At 37.6% G+C, this 25,052-nt stretch overlaps 1 protein-coding gene across 1 annotated transcript in view; it reads right to left on the bottom strand.

The window, feature by feature from the left end:
- The window catches only part of LRP2 (LDL receptor related protein 2), a 188,309-nt gene that overhangs the window by 92,526 nt on the left and 70,731 nt on the right, over window positions 1-25,052 (bottom strand). Inside the window, exons 12-25 of the mRNA XM_012781883.3 lie at window positions 24,674-24,897; window positions 22,603-22,809; window positions 20,050-20,252; window positions 17,360-17,500; window positions 16,203-16,406; window positions 11,215-11,407; window positions 9,625-9,750; window positions 8,690-8,820; window positions 6,114-6,251; window positions 5,467-5,748; window positions 4,392-4,634; window positions 3,199-3,318; window positions 2,978-3,094; window positions 584-961 (exon numbers count right to left, since the gene is read on the bottom strand). Coding sequence (XP_012637337.2) covers window positions 584-961; window positions 2,978-3,094; window positions 3,199-3,318; window positions 4,392-4,634; window positions 5,467-5,748; window positions 6,114-6,251; window positions 8,690-8,820; window positions 9,625-9,750; window positions 11,215-11,407; window positions 16,203-16,406; window positions 17,360-17,500; window positions 20,050-20,252; window positions 22,603-22,809; window positions 24,674-24,897 — 2,707 coding nt within the window. The remainder of the gene's footprint in view (window positions 1-583; window positions 962-2,977; window positions 3,095-3,198; window positions 3,319-4,391; window positions 4,635-5,466; window positions 5,749-6,113; window positions 6,252-8,689; window positions 8,821-9,624; window positions 9,751-11,214; window positions 11,408-16,202; window positions 16,407-17,359; window positions 17,501-20,049; window positions 20,253-22,602; window positions 22,810-24,673; window positions 24,898-25,052) is intronic.

The raw sequence follows: 25,052 nt of genomic DNA on the forward strand, positions 1-25,052 counted from the left end.
CACTAGGAGGAAAAGTAAGTCAAAATAGTGAGGACATTTTCAGAACAAACATAACACATATGAAATCACAAGAATCTAAAATACTTAGCAATCATACCTGGCTGGGGTTCATCTGAGAGTGAGCATTGATTAAAGAAGAAAGAAAGAAAGGACAGTAATTAGGATTACATGCCAATCACAGCATTTTAATCACAGCAAACACAAATCCCCAGACTTCATTTGTTTTGTGTCAAGTTCTGATTGAAATTAGAAAATATTAAAGTTAGAAAAATTAATGAGCACATTACCAACAAAACCAAATTTAATGTGACAATCTAATGGCCTCATTTAGTCTCATTTTTCTAAATAATGACATAAAAAGAATTGAAAAACACATAATCAAGTGCAAATGATTTAATGAGAAATATTATCCAGTGGTGATTTGTTTGAATTCAATTATGGTTATACCTACACAGATTTGAACGCATAGAGGAACTGAAACTCCTCCCTAAAAAGCTATACAGTGACTGTGACAATGGTTATACACACAAGGCTACTGCTCAAAATGAGTTTATGGCCATTAAACTATGGCCGGGAAACTTACTGCAAAGTGGGGACTCATCTGTCCCATTGGGGCAGTCAAAGACGTTGTTACACACTGCGCTCAGATTCACACAGAGGTTATGGCCGGGACACTGCCACTGCCAACTGAGACAGTGAAAGGCCTCAGTAGGGCAGTCCTTCTCATCACTCCTATCCCCGCAGTCATTGTCCTCATCACAGACCCACTCCTTGTAGACACAGTTTCCGTTGTCACAGAGGAAATGGGATGAAGGGCAAGTCTTGGGGACACAGCCATTGTGCTCATCAGACCCAGAGGGGCAGTCTGAAATCCTATCACACTCCCAGGTGTTTGGGATGCATGAACCATCTTCTTGGCACTGAAATTCATCAGAGTGGCACATCCCAGGAGGTCTAGTTGCTAGAAGAAAAGAGTGGGAAGAAATGAGCGTGTGAGTGCAATTAATAATCCCTTGTATAGCCTAGAGTCAGGGGAAATGACTTTGGATCAATAGTAGGTTTATAATAATGACTATAACAAAATTAATATTGAAGGATAAAATAATATAGGTTCTTCTCCCATATTGTGGTATGTAGAAATATTTCTGTGCTTGACTAGTAGATCTGACAACAACCTACGTACAGGATGCACAACTTTTGCCCCAGTACCTGGGTCAAAAGAACAATATTCATTCAATTGCAGATTCAATAATAAAATTGATAATAATAATATTGATATTAATAATATTTCTCTTAGAGAGAAATAATAAAATTTCCCTCTAAGAAAGAATCAGAGCATTTCAAGAGCTTGAATAGCTATGGTTACTTTGAATGTGTTTAATATCATATATTTGGGTATTATAATTTTCTTTCAAATGAATTGTATCCAATGACATCAGCACACATTAAGTAAACTAAAGATGACAGTAAATGCTTAATTATTTGCAAACGTTCCACTATTAATCAGGCACTCTTTGAGAGATAGGTAAAAATTGCTTCCCTATTTTACAGGGGTAAATCCAAGCTCCCTCCCAGGGACCTTACAAGGCACAGCAAATCAGTAGCAACTGACAGTTCAACCTCAGATCACAGAATTCCACGTTTTCAATGTAAAATGGGAAAATTAGTAATTAGAAATTTGGGGGTGCTGTGCAAACTGTAAAGTATAAGCATTTTATTTAACTTTTAATCTGTAGATTTACACACTCCCTTTCTGATTCAGAAGGAGAACTGATGAAAATCTACTTTTTGTGGTCTGAAACACCATCATTCAAACAAATGACCAACTCACTGATGACTTTTTATAAATATAAAATTAATTTAACATAAGAAGTGGGGAATAAAGAACCACATGATTAAGGTCCCCAGCCTATGAAGATTACAGGTCCATCAGATTTTATTGTATAAAGTCCTACTTGAATCCTCCAACTACAAGGAATTTCCTTTCTCTGAGCCTCTACAGAATTTTATCTGTACTATTTCTAAGACACTTGTAACTGTCTACTTTGCTTTAACTGTCTCTTGCTTTCTATAATCTCCCATACCAAACTCTAAGGACAGTAGTCAACAAATAATAACACAAAGAATGAATTTATCAGAGTCAATAGCAGATACAGCTCTGTGCCATTTCATTAGCATGGTTTGACCTCTCTATTGAGATTTAAAAAAAAAAAAAAAAAAAACAGTAAAATATCTTTCTATACAGCTGCAGTCACCAATCCCCAGGTCCATGGCCTGTTAGGAACTGGCCACACAGCAGGAAGTAAGCAGTGGGCAAGTGAGTAAAGCTTCATCTATATTTAGAGCTGCTCCCCATCACTTGCATTACAGCCTGAGGTCTGCCTCCTATCAGTGGTGGCATTAGTTGCAGGAAAGCAAGCTCAGGTCTCCCACTGATTGTCCATTATGGTAAGCTGTATAATTATTTCATTATATATTACAATGTAATAATCATAGAAGTGCACAATAAATATAATGCACTCGAACCATCCTCAAACCATCCCCCCTACCCCCCCATCTTTGGAAAAATTGAAAATTGTCTTCCATGAAACCAGTTCCTGGAACCAAAAAATGTTGGGGACTGCTGCTATACAGTAAAGCCTCAAAAGTTTAAACCCACTAATTTGGAATGTCTTAGCAAAAATTAAAAGCTAGAACAAAAATATCTAAGACATATTTAACCTACCAAAGAGACTATTTGAAGTGCCCATTTATGTAACCACTTGATTTGCTGAATTGTACATAATTATTTGGTAATATATAGTCAGTACTACTGTATGTTCAATAATGCATGCAATAAATATTTTGAGAAAATTTTGTAATTCAGGCTGCCTTTCCCCTAGTTTGTCTGGGTTAGGGTTAGGGTTGTGGTAATATCAATACTGGTAAAAACAACATGGCCCCTTTGTCTAAAACATGCTGGGGATGTGGTACTTACGACAGCCTGCCTCATCAGAGTTGTCACTGCAGTCAAAAACACCATCACAGCGATTTATGTAGTTAATGCATTTATGCCCATTGGCACACTTGAATTGAGAAGCAGTGCAGTTTAATACTAAGAATGAAACAGAAAAGCATCAGAAATTTGCTCAGAGAGAAAATGACTAAACACTGAGATTTTTCTATACATTACGAATAAAAATAAAGTAATGCACTTACCACAACCAACCTCATCAGATCCATCAACACAGTCCTTATCTCCATCACAGACATAAGATATGTCGATACATCGATGGTCGGGGCAAGTAAACTGAATGGGTTGGCATGTCTCTGTCAAGTCTAATGCCATCCGAAAACAAAACCAAACAAGTTTATTTCTGGTTCAATGTGTACCAGAACCTAACTGAAAAAGGCTAAGTAGCTACATTAGTTATCTCAGTTGTACATGTGTTCAAAATTCTTTCAAAACAGCCAGATCATCAAAGTCAGCCCAGCAACAAAACAAACTTTTTGTATGCAGAATAAAAAGATTACAGGGCAGAGTCAGAAACTGCGATTACACCTTGAAAAATAGACCATGTTTAGAAAGTAAAGATCATGTGTTTAGACTGGGACTGACTACCATCTCATGAATACTGTGAAGTCCATGACTCTAGTCCAAAGCCAAGCAATGGAGCTCAATTGGGCAGCCTGGTCAGCATGACCCACATGCCTAGTGGCAACAGCATGTAAACAGATCAACAGAACAATTCTAAAAACCAGGGTCCTACCTTGCTGTTAAGACCACAGCCTTGGACTCAAGTGCTGTCTGCCCCATCCGCAACATGAAATTACATTAGAGGTTGATAGAATGTGAAAAATAGAACGGATCTTCGAGATCATCTATTCCAGAAGTGACTTGCCTAGTCATGCAACTGGGGCTAGAACTTAGTCCGGGGAACTTTGCTCCATCTTAAACAATTATCGAATACTGAATACAGGAAAATAAACAACAACCTAAAGGAAATCAGATATGGTAGCAGAACTGAAAAGCAGGTGGGTGAGTTTAAAGGAAATTTGAGTTTTCTGTGCCTCTTTATTCTATTGCCTTTTTGCCTGCGTCATATAAAAAGAAAAACCAATAGAGTATCTGAATAGATTGTGGAGAAATTTTTGTTTTTTCAGTTTCTATCTGGATATTTGGCATCAGAGACAGTCCTCGTTCTTTCCATACAACTCAATATTTGCACGATGGCTCTAAGAGCCTCATGTGCAGGCACATGTCTATTGATATAGAGACTGACAAGTGGAATGGAAGGGCCTAAGATGCAATTAAAATTAAGTGAGCCTTAGAAGGAAGATTATATGGCCATTTGGTTGTTCTAATCTATTTACTAGGCTGATCAACCAAGAGAAACCAGTTCAAAACTTACTGCAGTTCTTCTCATCAGATCCATCCCCACAATCATTGTCTGTGTCGCAGAGCCAGTCCCTTGGGATACAGTAGTTATTATCACAGGTGAAGTAGGACTCACGGCAGGAAACCGGTGCTGCTGTGGGGCAGTCCTGCTCATCACTGCCATCCACACAGTCTTTGCGCTTGTCACAGCGCCAGGATGCAGGGATGCACCCTCCTCCATGGCCACAGGTGAACGCCGAAGGTGAACAGGTCTGATCTATAACAGTAACACACTAGTCATGAAGACATTTGTTTTTACAGCCTTTTTAAGCCTTGGAAAGGCCCGGTTCTTCTCCTTTTTCAGTGGGAGCATCACACAAAATAAGGAGAAATGAGCATCAAGTGATGCCATCATCATCATCATTATTATTATTGCCTGAAATTTAGCATTGATCATATATTAGGCACTTTTCTAAATCCTCATAAGAACACTAATGAAGTACATATAATTATCTATATTTTATAGAAAAGGAAATTGAGGCTCTGAGAGATTTAAGAATCTGCCTAAGATTCAAGCTCTAGCTGGAGTGACCCTAATTTCTAAGCTGTATTTCCTTTTCATCACAATTTCAAGTCCAGACTACAGAGATCCTGAAAATGTGTCACATGAAAAATATTCGGGTAAAAATATATGTTCTTAGAAACAAGAAGAAAATGTATAAAAAGTTGGAAATTTTAGAAATTTCAGAAAAATGTACAAGTGGGCCTTTCGTTTTTCAAATCTGTTATTCTTCTTTCTCTACAAAAAGACAGGTATCATTACTATTAATCTCACTTTGATAGAGATTTCTGAGATTTCAACTGTCCTCTATTTTTATTTTTTTTAAATATTAATGCAATACTTTACTCCAAAGTGGGGGGAAAAAGAATCTAACACAGGAGATTTTCAAAGGCTATGACTCCTGTTTCAAAAAAAGAAAAATTTAAAATTCTAAAACATATTTTCCATATAAATATTCCAAGCTTTTATTCATTCTTTTAGAAGACCACCAGTAGAACTCTATTCTATTCACCCCAGAAAATATCTCCAGTGCATAATAGCTACTTACTAAAAGTGTTGCATTGAAGCTCATCACTGTTATCATGACAGTCATCGTATCCATCACAGCGGTAGTAACTGGGCACGCATCTGCCATTGTTACAGGAGAAGGAAAATGAGCCACACCCCTCCGTGGGTGGCTCATTGGTTGCATCACCCTCGCATGTCAAGTGATTGGAAGCAAGCCTCATTCCATAGGGGCACCCACACACCCGCTGGAAATTCGGCACCGGGAAGCAGAAGTGGCTGCAGTCACCATTGGGGTGGGTCGGTTGATTGCAGGAGTTAGAACCTGCATAAGCAAAGCACCAAGGTAGTAAATTATGCATCTTCCCACTGGGTTGATCACAGGTTTCATGTGTGAAGAAAGACAAATGGAAAAGAACATTTTTCAGACCCAGTACTAAAAATTAGCTTCCTCTTAGAAATCAGCCTGCCAAATATAACATTCCATTTAGATACAAGCTTAAAATGTTTTCCCCCATAACGCTTTTAGGGTTAGTGGTATTGAACAGAGATTTACAGTCTTACACTATTAAATTATGTGGGAGAAAGAGTATAAAACTACCGGAAGCTATATCAAATAAGTACTTAAAGAGAAGAGCCACGATATCAAATAAATTCACCCATATAAAAAAACTTAGTAATCCCACTCACCAGTCTGGATGCTGATATCATACGATTTCACATGCAGTGGACGACTGATGCCACTTCTGATAACTGTCACATCTCCACCATCTGTTTTCCTGACTCGAATAATAGCATTCAGTCTCCAATCAGAAAAAAATACATGCTCTAAGAAGAAACATGGGTGAGGAATATATTCAGTTGCAACTCACTTATAAATAAATCACTTAGGAAAATGCAATCGGTTTGTAATGCTTCCTGCAAATGTGAGAATCTTCGCCCATAAATGTCTCCAATATCTTTATATAACCATTTTCCATAACGTGATACTCTCTAGAAATGTTCTTTCGAAGCCTGTATTTTAATAATACCTGGGTTCAGATTCAGGCAAGCACATATGGAGTTTTATGATGGCATTTAGTAACAATTAGGTTTAGTCTTCCATAGGTAGTAATATAAGAATCTTAGGATTATTCAATAGACTGTGAGATGAGACCTCGTAAGTCTGAGCTCTTATCCCAACTAAAGAATTAACCTGTTGCCTGCTCTCAGGCAAATACTTAACTGTTTCAAGGAAATAGACTAACTCATCTTCGAGATCCCTTCCAGGACAAACATTCCGTATTCTATGTCTTAATGAGAACACAATTTTTTTAAATACTCAACTTTAATGAGAAGCTATTGAGAAGTAAAAGTATATGTCTAGTCCAAAAAGGAACTTTCAGTGTATGATTGGGGATCAATAAAAAATGTCAACACAAGTTGTACATGTATACAATAATGTTCACGCTTCTCAGAATGGTAAGAGACACAATGTAATATTTTAAACAGCAAAAATTTAATTATGTCCATTTCACACTAATGACTGAAACAGGGAAGTAATGGATTTTCTCTTTAACAATAGTTTAACTAACTAGAAATCACAATTAGTCAGAAAATGCTTAAGATGTCACAAATTTTATCATTAGACTGGTTTTCCTTATCTGTGGTCTAATAGATGGCTAATCAATAATTGGACTCACGATATCTTTTAACTATGGACTGCCAATCTCAGTTCCACTGCTCATGAAGGTTTCTTAACATACTTAAACAGATATGGACTTCAGTAGTTTCTGTCCTTGTGTGTTACACACAGATCTAGCCCTTCACTAAAAAGGTGCGTAATTTCTATGGTGTTACACAATAAAAGAACTTTCCACAAGAAATTCACAATCAATGGCAGAGTTGAAAGAAACTAATTATTATCACTATCATTATTGTTATAATTATTTGTGGAATGTTGTGTTGCTCTCAGGGATATTCAATTCATTTGTTTTAATGCTGATGAAACCAAAACATACTTACTGAAACTTCATTTTTGTTCAATCCCAAAACATTCCAGCACAGAGTACCGAAAATTTAACATTCTTATAATGTTTCTATGAAACAGCAAATAGCATGGGTCTGACATCATTAGTGTAAGGGGAGTAAATGTGTGGGGGAGGGTAGAGTATTTATAATTAACTCATCAAAAATCTGACAAGAGCATTTTAAAAACATTTCTAAACACTACACACTCCTTCACAGATAAACAGACAGCAGAATGAAATATGCAATATTCTTACCATTAATTTCACACTCAATGTGCATGAGAAAGTCTTTGATTTATAGTCAATGTCTAGTGCAGGAGGTTTCAAACAGGGGCAACTAGCATAGACATAGGTTGTTTGGTAACCCGATTCAAAAAGTGACTACTGTAACTGGACTAATTATGGTTTGTCAAGCAAGACAGTCTCTCCTCACCCTCTGGGCCTGGCATACAAGCTACCTATTGATTCACAGAGACCCCGTTTTCAAGTCTAAACAAACCACCTGTTTCATGATCCCAGGCTATAGTCTTATTCCCAGCAACTCAAACTCACAGTGGTGCATCTGTACTTAAAGGGAAAGTGAGGGAAGAAAGGCCACCGCTGGCTGTGATCACATGACTGCAGCTTCTCAGCAGTCCATGCTTCCCAGCAATCTTTACTAGTAGCATGAAATTATTTGGAAAGGTTGATGAGAAAACAATTATGTCTCATTGTTCTTCGTAAGCCATAACCGAACACTTTCTGTTAGCAAAGATGATGACGGTAATCCAACATTTTAACGAAAAACCTTCAACAGTCATTAGTGAATATATAGGTGATAAATATGCATAACTGTTTCTCCACAAGGATTCTGATGGGATTCTTAGGAACATGAGAGAACAATAAAATGATACAACAGTTACTATATTTTATTCTTGAAAATGAAGGCAATAATTTACTATTTCTTCATGTGATATTTATATAACTGAGTACTCAGGATGTTGAACTGTGTATGTGTAATCTACAGAGTGCTATATCCATGTAAATTGTCAATAGTATTATCTAAATGTGTTGAAAAGAAAAACAACACTCTAAAAGTGAAATACTTCCATCAACCAACCAAATATTTTGTCTATATATAACACTATCATTTTATTACTTCTTATTTTAAAGTGAACAGTTTTTCTGAAATTGTGAGAATGCCAGATGAGGATGAGTTTACTATTGCAACTTGCAAACTATGAAAACAGCACGTATTTTTATTGCTTCAAAACATACCTTTAAAGATGGTAAGTCCAAATGGATGTGTCATCTGCTGTATGTGGCCCAGTCTTTTTCTATCTAAACCATCAAAGTTGCTGTGCTCAATTCTATCAAAAAAGGCGTCTATCCAGTATAATCGTGAAGCACTAAAACAATAAAATAGTTATCTGTTATCCACAAACTTGCACAGCACAAACTTGCACAGCACTGAAGGCATTCAAAAACTGTAGGCTCACTTGACATATTTAATAAACAAAGTCTTAAAAACTTAGTATATATTCATTAAAAATTTAACAGCTTTATGCCCCCCAGAAAGATACAGCTAATTTCATGATATGGCTTTCAATTAAGAATTTTATTTTTCTCCTTGTGAAATCAACAAGGTACGAAAAATACCAGTAGTAATTTATGTTTAAAAGGTTAAATATATTTCTTCACTTTTTCTCTCCCATAAATTAATTTGGCATTATCATATTTATAATCTTATTTACCCTATTCCTTTTCCTACATTCCTAGATAAATCATCAAGTTTTTGAGAACTGCACCTTATCCTTTAAAAAATCTCCCAAAGTACATATGAGCAACTGTGCACCTGCTGATTGACTCCAACGATTTACTATACTCCAGACATACAGACTGCCTTTCATCAAATCTGTATGGTACTTCTAATGGGGTTTGGGACCCACCTCCTTCATTTTGACTTAACCCTGTCATTGTGCTTCCTCTAGTAATTTATTCAGAGTATTCATAAATGCATTAGCTTTCATCCCAGCAGTAGCTAGCCAACTATGTGTTCCTTGTATAATAATAACATTCAACATCCTTCTCATATCAACAGTAATTTCTGAGGGCAAGTATACCAATTTCCTTCCTCCATCATATGACCCAGCCTGTCTTATGTGTGTTCCACAGTAAGAGGGAACTCGGGAATACAGATGGTTCCTACTTACCCCCAGTCAATGGCCAAGCCATTGGGCCACCCAAGAGTAGTGTTTACTATAGGCAAAAGGTGAGATCCATCACTCCATGCTCTCAAAATTTTAGCAGGACGGAACCAATCAGTGAAGAATATATACCTAGAAAAAGAGATAATAAATCAAGGAAGTTAACATTATGACAAACAGCATGACATAGAGATATTAAGTTATCAACATGCAACCACAATCACAAATACAAATAGCATTAAAATGGGTGTCCAAAGCAGAGAACCACTGTCCTAGACTTTAGGACCTAAAACCATTTTCACCCAACAGATTTAAAAAGACACAATTCAGGTTACACATTAACCTGAATTAACTCCATGTTGTTGAAGTAAAATAATAAACCACGACCGAAAGAACAGATTTTAGTCTCTCTCTTTCTCTCTGGATTAAACATCCAGGGTCAATATCTTACCAAGATATTTTTTACATTCTAAGGAATGAGAAAAGGCAAAGAATCAAAATTAGTCTTTTCCAAAATTTAACTTTCTAAAATGTAATCGCTTTACATCACTTCAAATGAAGGAGTCAGTCATTAGGAACAGAATTTAGTAGCTTTTCAAAACCAAATGGCAGAGATTTGTGTTAAAATAAATTCATTAGAAAATCAACTGTTTTAACTCTCCATAGGGCAATAGAATTTCTTATCAATAATGTCAGCAGTTTCAAAATATGTTTTTTTTAATTCGGGTTACAAAGAGAAAATAAAAGCAGACACTCTAGAGGCAGCAAAAGGACTATGTTGGGCACACAGGCATTAGAGTTGGACAGGACTGAATTCAAATGCTGACTGTGTCTAAATAGTTTGGGGCCCATCCACTACCACTTTATCTCATGGAGACACAGATTCATTATCTTGAAAATGTGTATTATACACACCTCCCTCACAAACTAGTTTTGGGAGTAGATAACATTATATATGTAAAGAGCACACTATGTGCTCTGAGTGAACCAGCCATCTTTTTAGTTATTCCATTCAAATACAACCTCATAGCTCAGACTTGTTCTAAACGAGCATGTTTAAATAAGAAATATAAGAACCAAAGAGGAATATTATGAACTGTTTCATCTTTTCTTATCTGGCCCCAATTATAGAATGGCAAAGCATGAAACTTTTTGGTAAAACTTTTTACAATGAAAAGTACCGAATGATTAAGCAAGTTTTGCTAAACTTTCTATCAATAAATTAAAACAGGGAAAGAATTTGAGTCCTTCCCTACTAAATCTGTATCATATTGCTTTGGTCCTCTACAATTGTGGAAAAACAACAACAACAAAAAAAACCATACACATCAGTGAAGACTGGGAAAACCAAAACTTATAATAAATTTTTTTAAATTTACTTTATTATTATTTAACCCTCTCCCCCAGAATAAAGTTTTTTGAAAAATATAAAGTGATTACTGAAGTTTATCATAAAGGGATAAAATTTAAGATGATTTCAAATTATATAATTCAATCTTATATATGCTGAACTTGCCAAATCCTTATGGCATCACTTTTCAGTGACTGTAAAGACAAAAACGTTTCAAGTTCTTAGGAAAACATGAACACACTTACCCAGCAAGAGGATGAATGACTATTGATCGTGGGTTATTTAAATACCGAACTATTGTGCGTCTCCATTTATCCCCTAGCTTCATGACACTGACAGTCTTGAAATGAGAGTCTGTCCAATAGAGATTCCTTGAAATCCAATCAAAGGCCAAGCTTTCAACATTTTCCACCCTGTTGGCTACCAGAGTTTCTCTTCCTATAAGTTAATATATGGACATGGTTTCAACTAACCATACTTTATATGACATACATTTTCCTACTACTGTATATTTAAAGTTTGTAGCACAGTTAAGAGCATATTTCAGTAACACGTGGAAATCTTTTTTTAAAAATTGCAAACTGCTGAGCAAAAGCATGAGATAAACCTAGAATGTATCCATTACCCAAACTTTGGATTTCGAAGAATAGATATAATACTGATAAGTAGGACCAGGAGTGGTATGGCCCAGATTTACAGCCTTGTTCAACTTTCCAAAGAAATATTTCTCATTGCAGAACATCTGAAGAGGAGATACCTGAGTTCACCTACTAACACCCAGAGACGGCTCTGATAAGCTGACACCGGCAGGTACGACCGGCAGGGTAACCCTGAGGTTATCTTTCCCAGCCACAAAGTTGCCAAGTTTCAAAAAGACCAGCAAAGGATACCAGAAAGAAAACCAAAACTGGGTACAGGAGAAAAAGCCCACTTTCCTTTTATTGAAATTTTGATGCCTTTTTTTCCTCTTTTTTTTTTTTTCGTTAAGAGGAAATCTGAATCAAAATAAACAATCACACCTCTCTTACAGTTGGAAAAAAAATTCTAGTGCCTTTTCCATTCATTTATTCATAAAATTGTGAAAAGAGCCTTTGGAAGATAAGCAGAAACAAAAAGAGGAACAGGAGAAACTCAAGAAGCTAAAAGCCAAGGCTGTGTGGGGAAGGGCCTCCAGGCCAAAGGTGGAATTTAGAAATCTGGCACACAGTAAGCTGTTCCTTGTACCTGAGGCCATGGTGACCCTGGATTCCCTGCCATGACATCTTTTGCCACCTATAACTAAAATGAAGTATTGTCTTGGAGCCTATTGCACATTTAAAGGTAAACTTTTGATGGAAAAAAAAAGCTCATAATCTCTTTAGGTGTCTTCACTCAGCCATTCCTACCTTAGCTTTCAATTAAAGTAAAACCAGCACAGAGAAAAAAAGTGAAAAGAAAGTCCTCTATGGACTACAAAACCTACTAGATATTTAGAAAACATAATATTTCTAATAGTATTAATAAGTATAGTTTATATTCAATGAGCACTTACTATGAGCCAGAAACTGGACCAAATACTTTACATGGATTCCTCACAGCCACTCAATCGAGTAGGCATTATTGTTGTCCCTATTTTACAGATGAGGTAACTGAGCCAAAGCAAAGTAAAGCATCTGGGAAGAAGTGTGGACACTGCCCTCAAGGTAATTTATAATGATGTGGTGAGAGAGTAGGAGGCAATTAGGCAAAAGTGAAGAATGATAGATGCTAGGATGGAGGTTGCATAGGACGGCATGACAGCATAGGCTCCCTGTGGTGCAAATGGCAAAGTGGAGGTGTAAGAGAAGGACAGAGAGATAGATTGAGAACTGCACATGTCTGGAAACATGGCTGGAGATTAATGAGTCAATGAGAGAAGCTAAAGCAGAGGGAGTGGTTCACAGTGATCACCAGGGGACAGGGGTGCCAAGGAAGTGGTGAGTGGTCACACTTTTCCCCAAAAGCATGTGAGAAATAGGATGGAGGTGTCCACCTAGACATGCAGAAGGAGAAGAGGACCAATGTTGGATACCAGAGGGACAGTTAAGGAGCTTGTCCACTAAATGAAAGGAGACAGGTTGTCACTAGAGGGGAACATGAGTGCAGGGTGGACTGCATGTTTTTAGGATGGGAGAGACAAGCATTCCCAAAGAGTCAGTGCAAGAAGAGAGGTTGGAGAAGAGAAGGGATGATTGATGAAGGGAGTTCCCGATGGCTTCGTTCATTATCTTGTCGTTAACTTGATTACTAACAACTCATTTTCTGCATATACTGTGTACTTCCTGGAGAAACGGAATAATGTAATGCCTCCCTCATCACAACATAGAGAGTTTAACCACTGACTTTAAGAATATTTTAAAAGGAAACTTGCTCAGCATGTGGACTTGAAATTGATCAAAACAATGAGAATTGCGATCCACAGAACAGAACGAAGCTGACCTGTGGCAGCACCTACATGAGACTTAGCCTGCATGCAACTGAGAAATCAAATATTGATGAGAACTAAGCTTGACTGGACTTCTCCAAGCTCTGTGGACCTAATTCTAATCCTCAAAAAAGATAAATTCTGGTTCAAAATAGAAGATTGACCAGTCACATGTGTTTATCTCCTCTTCCTCCCAAGCTGTACTTACATGACAGTAAAAGAACAGCAGATGAGCAATTTCCACAAAGAAGTAGGGGATTGGAGAAGCAGTAACTCTCTAATGCGAGGAGAAAGCTACAAACGAAGTACCAGCAGAGGGGACACACACACACACACACATACAGCAGCCTCAGCCCGTGCATGCCCAGAGGCAGCTGGTTCTGAGAAAGGCAAAGGGCTTAGTTAAAAGTCAGAATAAACAGCAGACTCCCAGGTCGCTCGCAGATCCTTAGCATCTTGTCACTCCCCTCTGTCTATCTCCTCTAAAGGACCAGAGATGATCTTCTCTGGAGGGACCGAAGCACAAAGGCTGTGGGCTCGGAGCACAATGCACAACTAAGATGGACACAGGACTGCAGAGAACAGAAGAACCCTCGGCTCCTTTGTATCAGCCCTGCTCCCAGAACACAGTCAGCCCGCTCCCCCGATCTTGTCCCCTACCCAAAGAACGAGAATGGAGGTATCTGCTAAACAGAAATTGACCAACTCCAGAAATGACTCACTGACACTGGGTAGCTCTCCAACAACCAAGCCCCTGACCCCCTCAAGCACTGCAAGTGAAGAGCCCCACCCACCGTACAGACCTTCCAGTCAGGATTAGATAACCTTGCCCTTAGTGCCAAACAAGGGTCTCAAACATCTGGAGAAAGCTTCCATCATGAAAGAGAAAGTTGAAAACAAACCAAAAGGAAAAAGGAATTGAAATAAAACAGACACAAAGAAAGATGTCTTAAATGTAATTAATATCTTCAGAGAAATAAAATACTGAATTTATGAAATAAGAACAGGTTATTATGAAAAAAGGAATAATTAGAGAATAAAAGGCTCTTCAAATTCAAATTCAATTGTAAATTGAATTAAAACTTGAATAGAAAGGCTGAAAACTAAAGTGCAAAATAATCTCACAGAAAGTAGAACACAATGGTAAAGATTAAAACTAGAGGATGCCATGAGTAGTCATGAATTTTTTAAAAATTTTTATTTAGAAAAGGTAAGAAAAAATAGGTGATTAATCTAACATTTAACCATTAAGAATTACAGAAACAGAATAGGAAAAAAAAAAAAAAGGGAGGCATGAAAATTTCCCAGAATAGGACATAAATCTCAAGATTAAAGGGATAACAAGAAAAGTACGTAGAGGAATATGAAAACCAAATAGCAATAACAGCAAACAAAAAGCTCATACACATAGAAATGGTACTCAAAACGGCATTGGACTGTCACCCCTGGATGCTAGTAGTCACTGGAGCAATGTCTTCAAATTTCTAAGGTAAATTTACCTGCTAGCTAAAACTTTATACCCAGCCAAACAGTCAAGATCAAAACACTTTCAGACATTAAAAGACTCAAAATATATACCACCCTACTTATCCTTCTTCGGAAGCTATTAACATTATATAATGTGTTTCAGCAAATGAAGAAATAAATCTACAAAAAGAAATAAATGGCCTGCCACAAGCAGGAGAAGCAGCACAGGAAGGCGCCAAAGGGAAGTGAGAAGACAAGAGCTGTGCACCGAGTTCAGAGAGAAACGAGTCCGAAATGGAACAGGCGATAGAGGTCTCCAGAAGGGTAAAAAAATTATAGGTCCTTTGCTGCCTTCAGGTAGGCATTTGACAGATTTATTGGAACATTTGGGGAAAATATATCATATTTATATAGAAAAGTAATTAAATGAATATGGCAATTGTCAACTCCAGAAAAAAATCAAAAATTGTCAAGAATTGTATTGTATTGAATCCTACTTGGCTAAGCAGTGACCAATGTTTATATCATATCAATAATATAAACACCTAGTATTAATTTAAGTACAATCGAGCTTTCAGGGAGTACAAGGAGAGGAAAGGAGGAGTTGGAGGAGAGAAAGGAACATAAGAAAGCAAAATGCTCATCTATAACAAGAAAGTAAACGTCTAAAATGATAACTTAAGAAATAGTATAAACAAAGCATTTAGAAACATGGAGACAAACAACAGAAGAAACAACTAAAGGAATGGTAAGCAATCATCTCCCAAAAGCAGATCTGTGTTGGGGGAGAAGGAAGAGGAGTAATATGTTTTTTAATGGATAGCAGCTATAATGATAACTTGCCCGAGGTTGCACAGCTAGGAAATGTGAGAAGCCAGGATCGAAAATTAGGCAGTCTAGCTCCAAAGCTGGCCCTCTTGGTTGCTGTGTTATATTGCCTACCAATGTCATTAATATTTGAAGCCCAGCATTAGCATTTAGGTACTCCAGGATCCCTAAGGAGAGGTCATCCCATGGAATCAATCTGGCTGCTTGAGTGTGCAGAATAGCTTCTACTCAATTAATCTATTAATGGCTTCCATACACTTGACATTCCTTTTATGTTAATATTTGAAATTGTTAAAATAATCCTCATTTGTAACTTATTTAGAAGATAAACAAAAGTTTGTTTTAACTTAATTCATTAAAAAAAGCAATTGGTTTCTTTTCCCAATCTAAAAGTATTTCAGAAGCTGAGTAAAAGACTGCTTAAGAAGTGGATATAAAGTTTCACTGAGGAAATTATTAGCATTATTATTGACAATAGGCAAAACACACACTCACCTGTGCCATCAATCTTCTGTTTAAAAATCATGTGTTTTGATGTATCTGAAAAAAAGACAGTGCTATTCCGGGTATCAAAATCAATCCCAACAAAGAAAGAAGGACTCCCGGTCACTGGAACCATGACATCTTCCTGGGTAGACAAGGTGAATGGGATCCCACGAACAGCCGATTGGGATGAAAAGATGAGGAAGTTTGAAATAGCTGTAGGAAGAGGGACACAGCATGAATGGTCAGCCACAGCATGGCTCCTATACCCCCCCCCCAAAATTCCAGTAAAATCACTTTGACGTCCATAAAGCAAATTTTACGATTGTGAAATATAATTCTGAAACATAATGGAGGGGAGGAAAAAAAGATAAGTAACTATGATGGTGATACAAGTATTAGAATCTTCCTCCTACAAATTTACCTCTAATATTTATTTACAGAAAAAAACGATATCCATGTGCTTAATTTCTAAAATAGTATTAACTAAACTCCACTGTAACTCCATCAAAATTCTCAACTTAATTTCCTACTGTAGTTTTTGAGGTTATCAAGACCAGAAAGAGAGAAGAATTAACAGCAACCAGACATAAAAAGAACTAAAGGAGTGAAAGAAGGGAAGAGGAGGAATGAAGGAAACAGGTAAGAAGTGATGTTTAAAATGAAAGAAGGAGACTGTGACTGTATGTCAGAAAATCTGAAAGATATAAGAAGGATGCCCAAGACAAAGGTAAAAATTACAGAAAAGAATTTAAAAGCCAAATTATTACACAGTGTAGTGCATGTTTTTTTTAATGAGCTGATTTTTCTGAATCTAGGGTTGCCTAACAAAGTAAAAAAAAAACAATCTCTCTGAGTTAGAATAAGTTAGAATAATAATAAGCCAGAAACAGTAACATTGGGGAGCAAAAATTTGTCTAAGTATGAATAGATGTGTAGGCAACCAAATTTACATCTCCAAATACAGCTCTAAATATAAAAGAAGTGGTCCCTACCAAGAAGACACCTGTCGGCTACAGAAAGCTGATTTGCTGTGAAGATATCAGACAAGGAGCTGACCCAGTCCAAGAGCAGCAGTTAGTCTGCGGCAGTTAGTTCCTTCCTTCTGTAAAGGAAGGAACACAAACACACCTGTGCTGCCTGTCAAAAAAGTCCAAAACATTTCTTACCAACGCAGTTGTGCCCATCCTTATCCAGTTGGAAGCCAAATGTGCACTTGCAACGGTAACCCAAACCATCATTATCTGTTCTGTGGCTCAGCACACAGATCTGCTGACAGCCCCCATTGTGATCTCCACATGGATTGATAACTGGAGGGAAAAATGCACAGGGATAAATTGCAATTAGAAATGTATAGGCCAGGCACGGTGGCTCACACTTGTTGTCCTAGCATTCTAGGGGGCTGAGACGGGAGGATTGTTTGAGCTCAGGAGTTTGAGAACAGCCTGAGCAAGAGTGAGATCCTGTCTCGATTAAAATTACAAAAAATTAGCGAGGCATGGTGGCACACTCCTGTAGTCTCAACTACTCAGGAGGCTGAGCCCAGGAGTTTCAGCCTGCGGTGAGCTATGATTGTGCCACTGCACTCCAGCCTGACAGAGATCTTTTTTTATTTTTTAAAAGAAATAAATTTTTAAAAAAGAAATAGAGTAATGGATTTGCAACTCGCAGGAGACACCACTACTGGTTACTACTGTATACGTCCACATCTGCCTGTACCAACCTTCCCAATTTCACTGCTACTCTCCCACCCACTCTCAAACTGATGGCAGCAAAAAACAGGACTGCTACAACTAGATAACTATAGAGTTCTTTCTCCCCAATAATAAGTAAGTATTACTCCCTGAATGCTTGCTTTGTAATTAAGCCAACTGAACAACCAATAGCTCTAAGAGGTAAGTATTACTCTCCCAGTTTTAGAGAAGAGGAAACCAAGTCTTCAAAGGTTATTCAGCAGCTAAATGGTGAACGTAGGATTCAAATCCAGATCTAATTCCAAAACTATACATGTCTGCAATGCAAACCAGTTTATACTTCCAAAAGCCACCCTCAAAGTAGTGACCTTGGGAAGCTTACTGTACACTGCACACAAGGCTGCCACAGCTAGAAATTTTTTCTCTTTTTTTTGAGACAGAGTCTCACTCTGTTGCTCGGGCTAGAGTGCTGTGATGTCAGCCTAGCTCACAGCAACCTCAAACTCTGGGGCTCAAGCAATCCTACTGTCATAGCCTCCTGAGTATCTAGGACTATAGGTGTGTGCACCACCATGCCCAGCTAATTTTTTCTATACATTTTTAGTTGGCCAATTAATTTCTTTCTATTTTTAATAGAGATGGGGTCTCGCTCTTGCTCGGGCTGGTTTTGAACTCCTGACCTCGAGCAATCCTCCCCCCCTGGCCTCCCATAGTGCTAGGATTACAGGCGTGAGCCACCACGCCCGGCCTTCACAGCTAGAAATTTTATATCTGCTTTTGAAATTGTTTTCTTAGCCGTTCATATTCTCTTCACCTTCTTAGGTGGATTGACCTGGCAAAACAACAGACATATTCTGAGCCAAATAATAGAAATAGTAATTTGGATGATCTAACTGATTAACGGCAGGTGTAGGAATTTAGTAGCTTGTGAATTAAGTCTAAAAACTATTCCAAATAGGCTGGGTGCCGTGGCTCACACCTGTAATCCCAGCACTTTAGAATGCCAAGATGGGAGGAACACTTGAGGCCGAGAGTTTGAGACCTAGCAAGATACCTGCAGCCCACTCCATCTCTACAAACAATAAAAAAAATTAGCCAGATGTGGTGATGTGTGCTTGTAGTCCCAGCTACTAGGGAGGCTGAAACAGGCGGATCATTTGAGCCCAGGAAGTTGAGGTTTAGGATGCCACTGCACTACTCTATCCCAGGCAACAGAGTGAGATTGTCTCAAAAAAAAAAAAAAAAATCCCAAATAGATACTTTCAAAATATTTTCAGAGAGGTATATATTTTCCAGGATGACACTGTAGGACATTCATCATAGTGAATCAGTTCTAGTGGTTAGGCTTTGTTTTTTTCTTAATCTAATTACATTATAGTCTTCTCTATCCTAAAATGACCCATCACTTAACATAAGCATTGTAAAGCAAATCTGTCTTTCTCTAAATTACCGATCACCAATATTAAGATTTCTACCAACATAATCTAGTTTATCATATTTCTTTTCTTTGATCTACAAGCAAATACAGAAGAGAGCCTTATGCAGTCCAGATATACATGTCACAGCTTAATCTATAACCTGGAAACACAAATAAAACTTACTATAAAATAACAGAAGACTAAATAGTGTCTGAATTGAAATATTTCTTTTCTTTAATAAGTGACCACCCAGAGAGACATCAAACCCAGCTGGCATATGACAGACCTAAAAGAAACCAAAGGACCAAGTACAATATATATGCAACTCTGACACTACAAAAAATGAGCACTTAGACATCTCATTTTCCTCTATTGGTCCTCAGCTTCTTTAACTACAATAACAGAAGTTTGAAATAGAAGATTTTCCCACTAGAATAAGGATAGGTATTTTGGTTTTGTTTGCTTGCTGTTACAGCCCGAATAGACAAGACCTAGGACATTGCAGGTGCCAATAAGTATCTGCTAAATAAATCTCTAAATTCCTCTAGTTACATCCATTTTTCCCATGATCTGCAGAGCCAATTTCAGAGAGTTTAACGTCCTAGATAATGCTTCATATATTTGAGAACACCACCCAAATTTCATGAGATCCTTCCTTATTGACTTCCATAACTTTGAGAAAGCCTTTCTATTAATATTAACACCAACGCTGGTAACAAGCACGGTTACCACTGTTCTGAGGCTTACCATGGGGCTGTTTCAAGGCATGGTAAACGGTCACTCCATAGGGCCTCAGGGAAGAGCGGTAGTACACTTGTGGGTTGGTATCCGTGAACTTGTTAGCCTTCATCACGGCCATCTTTGTCCAGTCAGTAAAGAACACATGACTTTCAAACAAGCTTATTCCAAAAGGATGAGGAATAAGTGAGCCTCCATGAACTACTGTCCTCCTGTTATAAAAGATATGGATATATTATTCAATTTTTTGTTTGTTTTGCTTTAAAGGTATAGTTAGTTCAAGTAAATGCTGAAAAAGCTAAATAATTTCTTACTACAAATATATTAAATAGAATATATACAAATGCGTGTGTATTTCCATCTACATTTAATAGAAGGATTTTTATGTTTTCTCTTGAAAAAGACCCATGTTTTCTCATTTGCTCTTCATTCCTTTGAGGTTGCTCCACATTTAAAAGCCTAAGATGTGAAATAGAGTTTTGAATTCCATGCGTGAAAGGGTTTGGCAATCTGGTGTAAATGCCTTCAACAATTACTTCCCACTGTGCCACTGACTACTTCTCAGCCATTAGTGAGTGGTAGAGAGTTCAACCCACAGCAAACACCTAGACATCGGTTCACGATGTCCCTGTAAGGAAAGGGAAAAGCAGTGCCACCACGCTTATGTATCTGCTTGATGAAAACTGTCAACTGATCACACTTGTAGTGCAGGCACAGAGTGCCCAGAAGTAAACAGAATAAAAAAGGCACTAAGCAAGGGCAAGAAATCAATGAAACCTGCCATGACTACAACTACATAGACAATGATGCAGTTAAACACACCAATAAAGTGACAGAGGATGGTTCCTGAGGAAAATCTTTCTTTTGGCACAATAGAAAGTTCTAAAGGAAAAAAAATCTCAGGCCGGTGTGGTGGCTCACGCCTGTAATCCTAACACTTTGGGAGGCCGAGGCGGGCAGATTGCTCAAGGTCAGGAGTTCAAAACCAGCTTGAGCGAGACCCCGTCTCTACCAAAAATAGAAATAAATTAATTGACCAACTAAAAATATATATATACAAAAAATTAGCCGGGCATGGTGGCGCATGCCTGTAGTCCCAGCTACTCGGGAGGCTGAGGCAGTAGGATCGCTGAGCCCCAGAGATTGAGGTTGCTGTGAGCCAGGCTGATGCCACGGCATTCACTCTATGAAAATCTCAGCAGCCCCTGAAAACTAAAAACCACAACAGAGCTCTGAGATAAGACTTGAAGATACTAAAGCTGAGAAACACACTGACAGGGAAAAACAAAGAAACTTAAGATGGCAAGTTAGTGCACACTTTGAAACACTCAATAATGACTTGGTACATTAAAATTAGAGAATGGTTTTCTTTTTCAGTTAGTAAATTCCAGAATCCTGAATGCCACCTGCTGGCAAAGCAAGAGGCAATGATTTTATTATTTCAGCTTAACTCATGAGCTTTAATATTTCTTTGAAGTTTCTTCACAGCCAGCAAACCACTCAAATCTTTCTGACACTCCATTGATTTTTATCTTTTATGCTTTGCTTTAACGTTAGCATAAAAATATTGAGACTATATAATTGTAATGCCAAAACACCACACTGAAAGACAAAAAAAATTAGGCCATTTCACAATTGTTTTATATGACTTACAAGATTGACTAAATTCTTTAATAAAATTAATTCATATTCAAATCGAAACCAGTTTCATCAATAGAAATCATAGTATTAATACCCAATCACTTCATTTGCTCTGAGAATATATAATCCAGTAACAAACTGTGATATCATCCTTACAAAATAGATATCCGAGAAAACAAAACTATAATATTGTTTTCATTGAGAAAATAGTAAGATCAAGTCATTTGGAAAAATTAAATTGGCCAGCTTATTTGCTGAATCCATTAAAAGTAATTTGAAGGACATCTTTTACCCAATTTTTGAAAATACCAAAAGGAGAGGATCTAAAATAGTTAACTAATTGGTAGTTAGCTCTAATCAGACTAAGAAGATGAAGGAAAAACTATGCCATATTCTACACTCAAACACTGTTATTTAAGTATCTTTGAAGTATTCTAGGTAAAAATACAAAGAATTCCTCCTTGAAATTTGAAATATGTAAGAGTAGAGTAAAATCCAATTAATTCCCAGTGGATAACATCAAATACATAAAACTTATTTTATTTATTGGGGTAAAATTTAAAAAGTAAAAGGCAAAGTTATCTTGAGAAATAAATAGACTCAAGAGTGAAATAAAATAAAGTGCTTCATCTGGGACTGGAGATGGGGTTGGAGAGGAGAAATCAAAGAACAAATGCTTGAGGTAGTATTTGTGGAGTGTCATTATGGAACAGGTCACTTCATCCAAATGCCAATACAATGGTCATTTCAAGGTATCATGTCAACAAACAAAGTGATACTTTATTTCTGGTCTTGTGGTATCCCTCTCCATCCATTTTATGCACTTTCCCCGAAACGTGTAAGGCCATAAAACATAGTTCCTTCCAGTAGAAGAGGAAAGTTAAAAAAAAAAAAACAAAAAAAAAAAAACATAGTTCTTACCTCTGAATGCCATCGTAAGTTACGGTTTCAATGTAATCATATCGGGGGTCAACCCAGTAAACACGCTTCGTTACTATATCCAGAGTTATCCCGGCCGGCCATCCCAGCTTTGTTTTCACCAAGTCTTTCCGGTTGCTGCCATCCATGAAAGCCCTTTCCAGCTTAGGTTCCCCAGAAAGGCTCCCCCAATCAGAGAAAAACATATACCTACAGAAGAAAACAAAAGATGAAAGAATCTGTTATTATACAAGTTTACGTGGAAAATATTTTTTTTATAAATAGTTATGTTTAGATCAATGGAAATTTTCTTCAGCTGATTAGAAGACCCTGGCGGTATAAAATAACAGGGAAATTAAAAAGTATTTTGAAAAAAACAGAGATTGTGGGGGCCAATCAGGAGAGTCAACAACAAATAGTAACTATTAAAATGCACTAACATGGTGGAAAGATTCATATTCCGCTGGCTGTGGTGGTGCATCCCTGTGGTTCCAGCTACTCAGGAGGTTAAGGCAAGAGCACCTGAGTTGGAGGTCAGCCTGGGCAACATAGCAAGACCCCATCTTAAAAACAAATTCATATTCACCTTCTGAACTTTCTCCTCTGTTCCCTTTATCTGTCTTTTGCTTCTTCTTCTTTTTTTATTTTTTATTTTTATTTTTTTTGAGACAGAGTCTCACTCTGTCAGCCGGGCTACACAGCAGTGGCCTCATCATAGTTCACTGCAACCTCAAACTCTTGCGCTCAAGCGATCTGCCTGCCTTAGCCTCCCAAGAAGCCAGGACTATAGGCATGCGCCACTATGCCCAGCTAATTTTCTATGTTTAGTAGAGACGGGGTCTCACTTTTGCTCCGGCTGGTCTCAACCTCCTGAGTTCAAGCCATCTTCCTACCTCAGCCTCCCAGAGTGCTAGGATTATTAGCACGAACCACCGTACCTGGCAGCTTCGCTTTTTTAAACCCAAGCAAACCTACAAATATCTTTTAAAATAAGCTATCAAGCCATTTCCCTCCTCAATTTTCCATTCTTAGGCACAGCCCAGAGAACATCACCATCGTTGTAAAGGAAGGACAGCTGACAAATGAAGTAGAACTGAATAATCACCATTCACCAAAACTGTAGTAGCCTAAAGTTCTTTCAAGTGTCCTAAGACTCAACTGTGAAATTCTAGAAGAAAGCTAAGTCTCCTATAACTCTTCTCAAATGTGGAGATCAGGAAAATTTGCATTGAAACTTAAAGAAAAGCATTATACTAGTTTTGCTCAGTTGATTCACACCGAAAAACTTCTAACGAGATATTAGCATTGATATCTCAACCTCAGTCTGTAACAAGAAAGCGCAAAAAGGAAACATACTAACCTCCTTTCCTCTCTTTAAAAAACCTTACTGCTAATTCATGTTACAGTGCTCATCTTAATAATGGTGAAATATATGTAATGTTTTGTTGTAATAATATTGTTAGATTGAGTCAGAACATATAATCCAATCTCTTGGCTAGGCAGATGTGGCAAACACTAAGAATAAAATTCATATCCAAAAAATATAAAGTATTTTAGTACACCAGTTAGTTGTGTTTGGATTACATATTCTCAAATACAATTATATTTAATCAACTCCTTGAAAGCTTCTATTGCCAGGCGAGGTCACTCCCACCTCTAATCCCGCCACTTAAGGAGGCTGAGAAAAGAAGATCACTTGAGGCCAAGAGTTGGAGACCAGCCTGGGCAACATAGGGAGACCCTGTCTCCACAAAAATAAAAAAATTAGCCCAGTCCAGTGGTGCACGCCAATGATCCTAGCCACTTGGGAGGCTGAGGCAGGAGGATCACTTGAGCCCAGGAGCTTGAGCCTCCAGTGAACTATGATCATGCCACTGCACTCCAGCCAGAGAAATAGAATGAGACCCACTTAATTAATTAAGCTTCCATGAATAAGGATATAAAATAAACATGGGTTCTAGAGTACAAAGCCTAAAAAAAAATCAGAATTAACCTTCAATTAATCCCATGGTAATGTATAAGGGCAGAGAAGAAACTAAAAATATAGCAATCAGTACATTTTCACATCACTTACCCAACAGTTGGGTCCAGAGCAAGTCCTCTAGGATGCCCCAGGTTTTCAGTTATAAGGGTAACCCGGTAGCTTCCATCCAAATTTGCCACATCTATGCGGTTAACCTTGGTCTCCACCAGATAGAGCTTATCGTTAATCCAGTCCACAGCCAGGTTCTCCGGAGTGTCAACAGAAACATTGAGAACTTCTTGGATATTTAAACCATTAATGTCAACTGAAAAGACCTGAAAGAAAACCAAAATTACTATACTTCTTAAGCATAACTAACTGTGTGGTTTATTTTGATTTTTAGCTGTAATCAAATCAGAATTGCTAATAATCCAAATTTTCAACTTTTAGAAATTTTAAACTAAGTTAGAATTTTATTTATGGTACAAGA

The sequence above is a fragment of the Microcebus murinus genome, chromosome 8 (genome assembly GCF_040939455.1).
Source record: "Microcebus murinus isolate Inina chromosome 8, M.murinus_Inina_mat1.0, whole genome shotgun sequence".
In the NCBI taxonomy this organism is placed as follows: Eukaryota; Metazoa; Chordata; class Mammalia; order Primates; family Cheirogaleidae; genus Microcebus; species Microcebus murinus.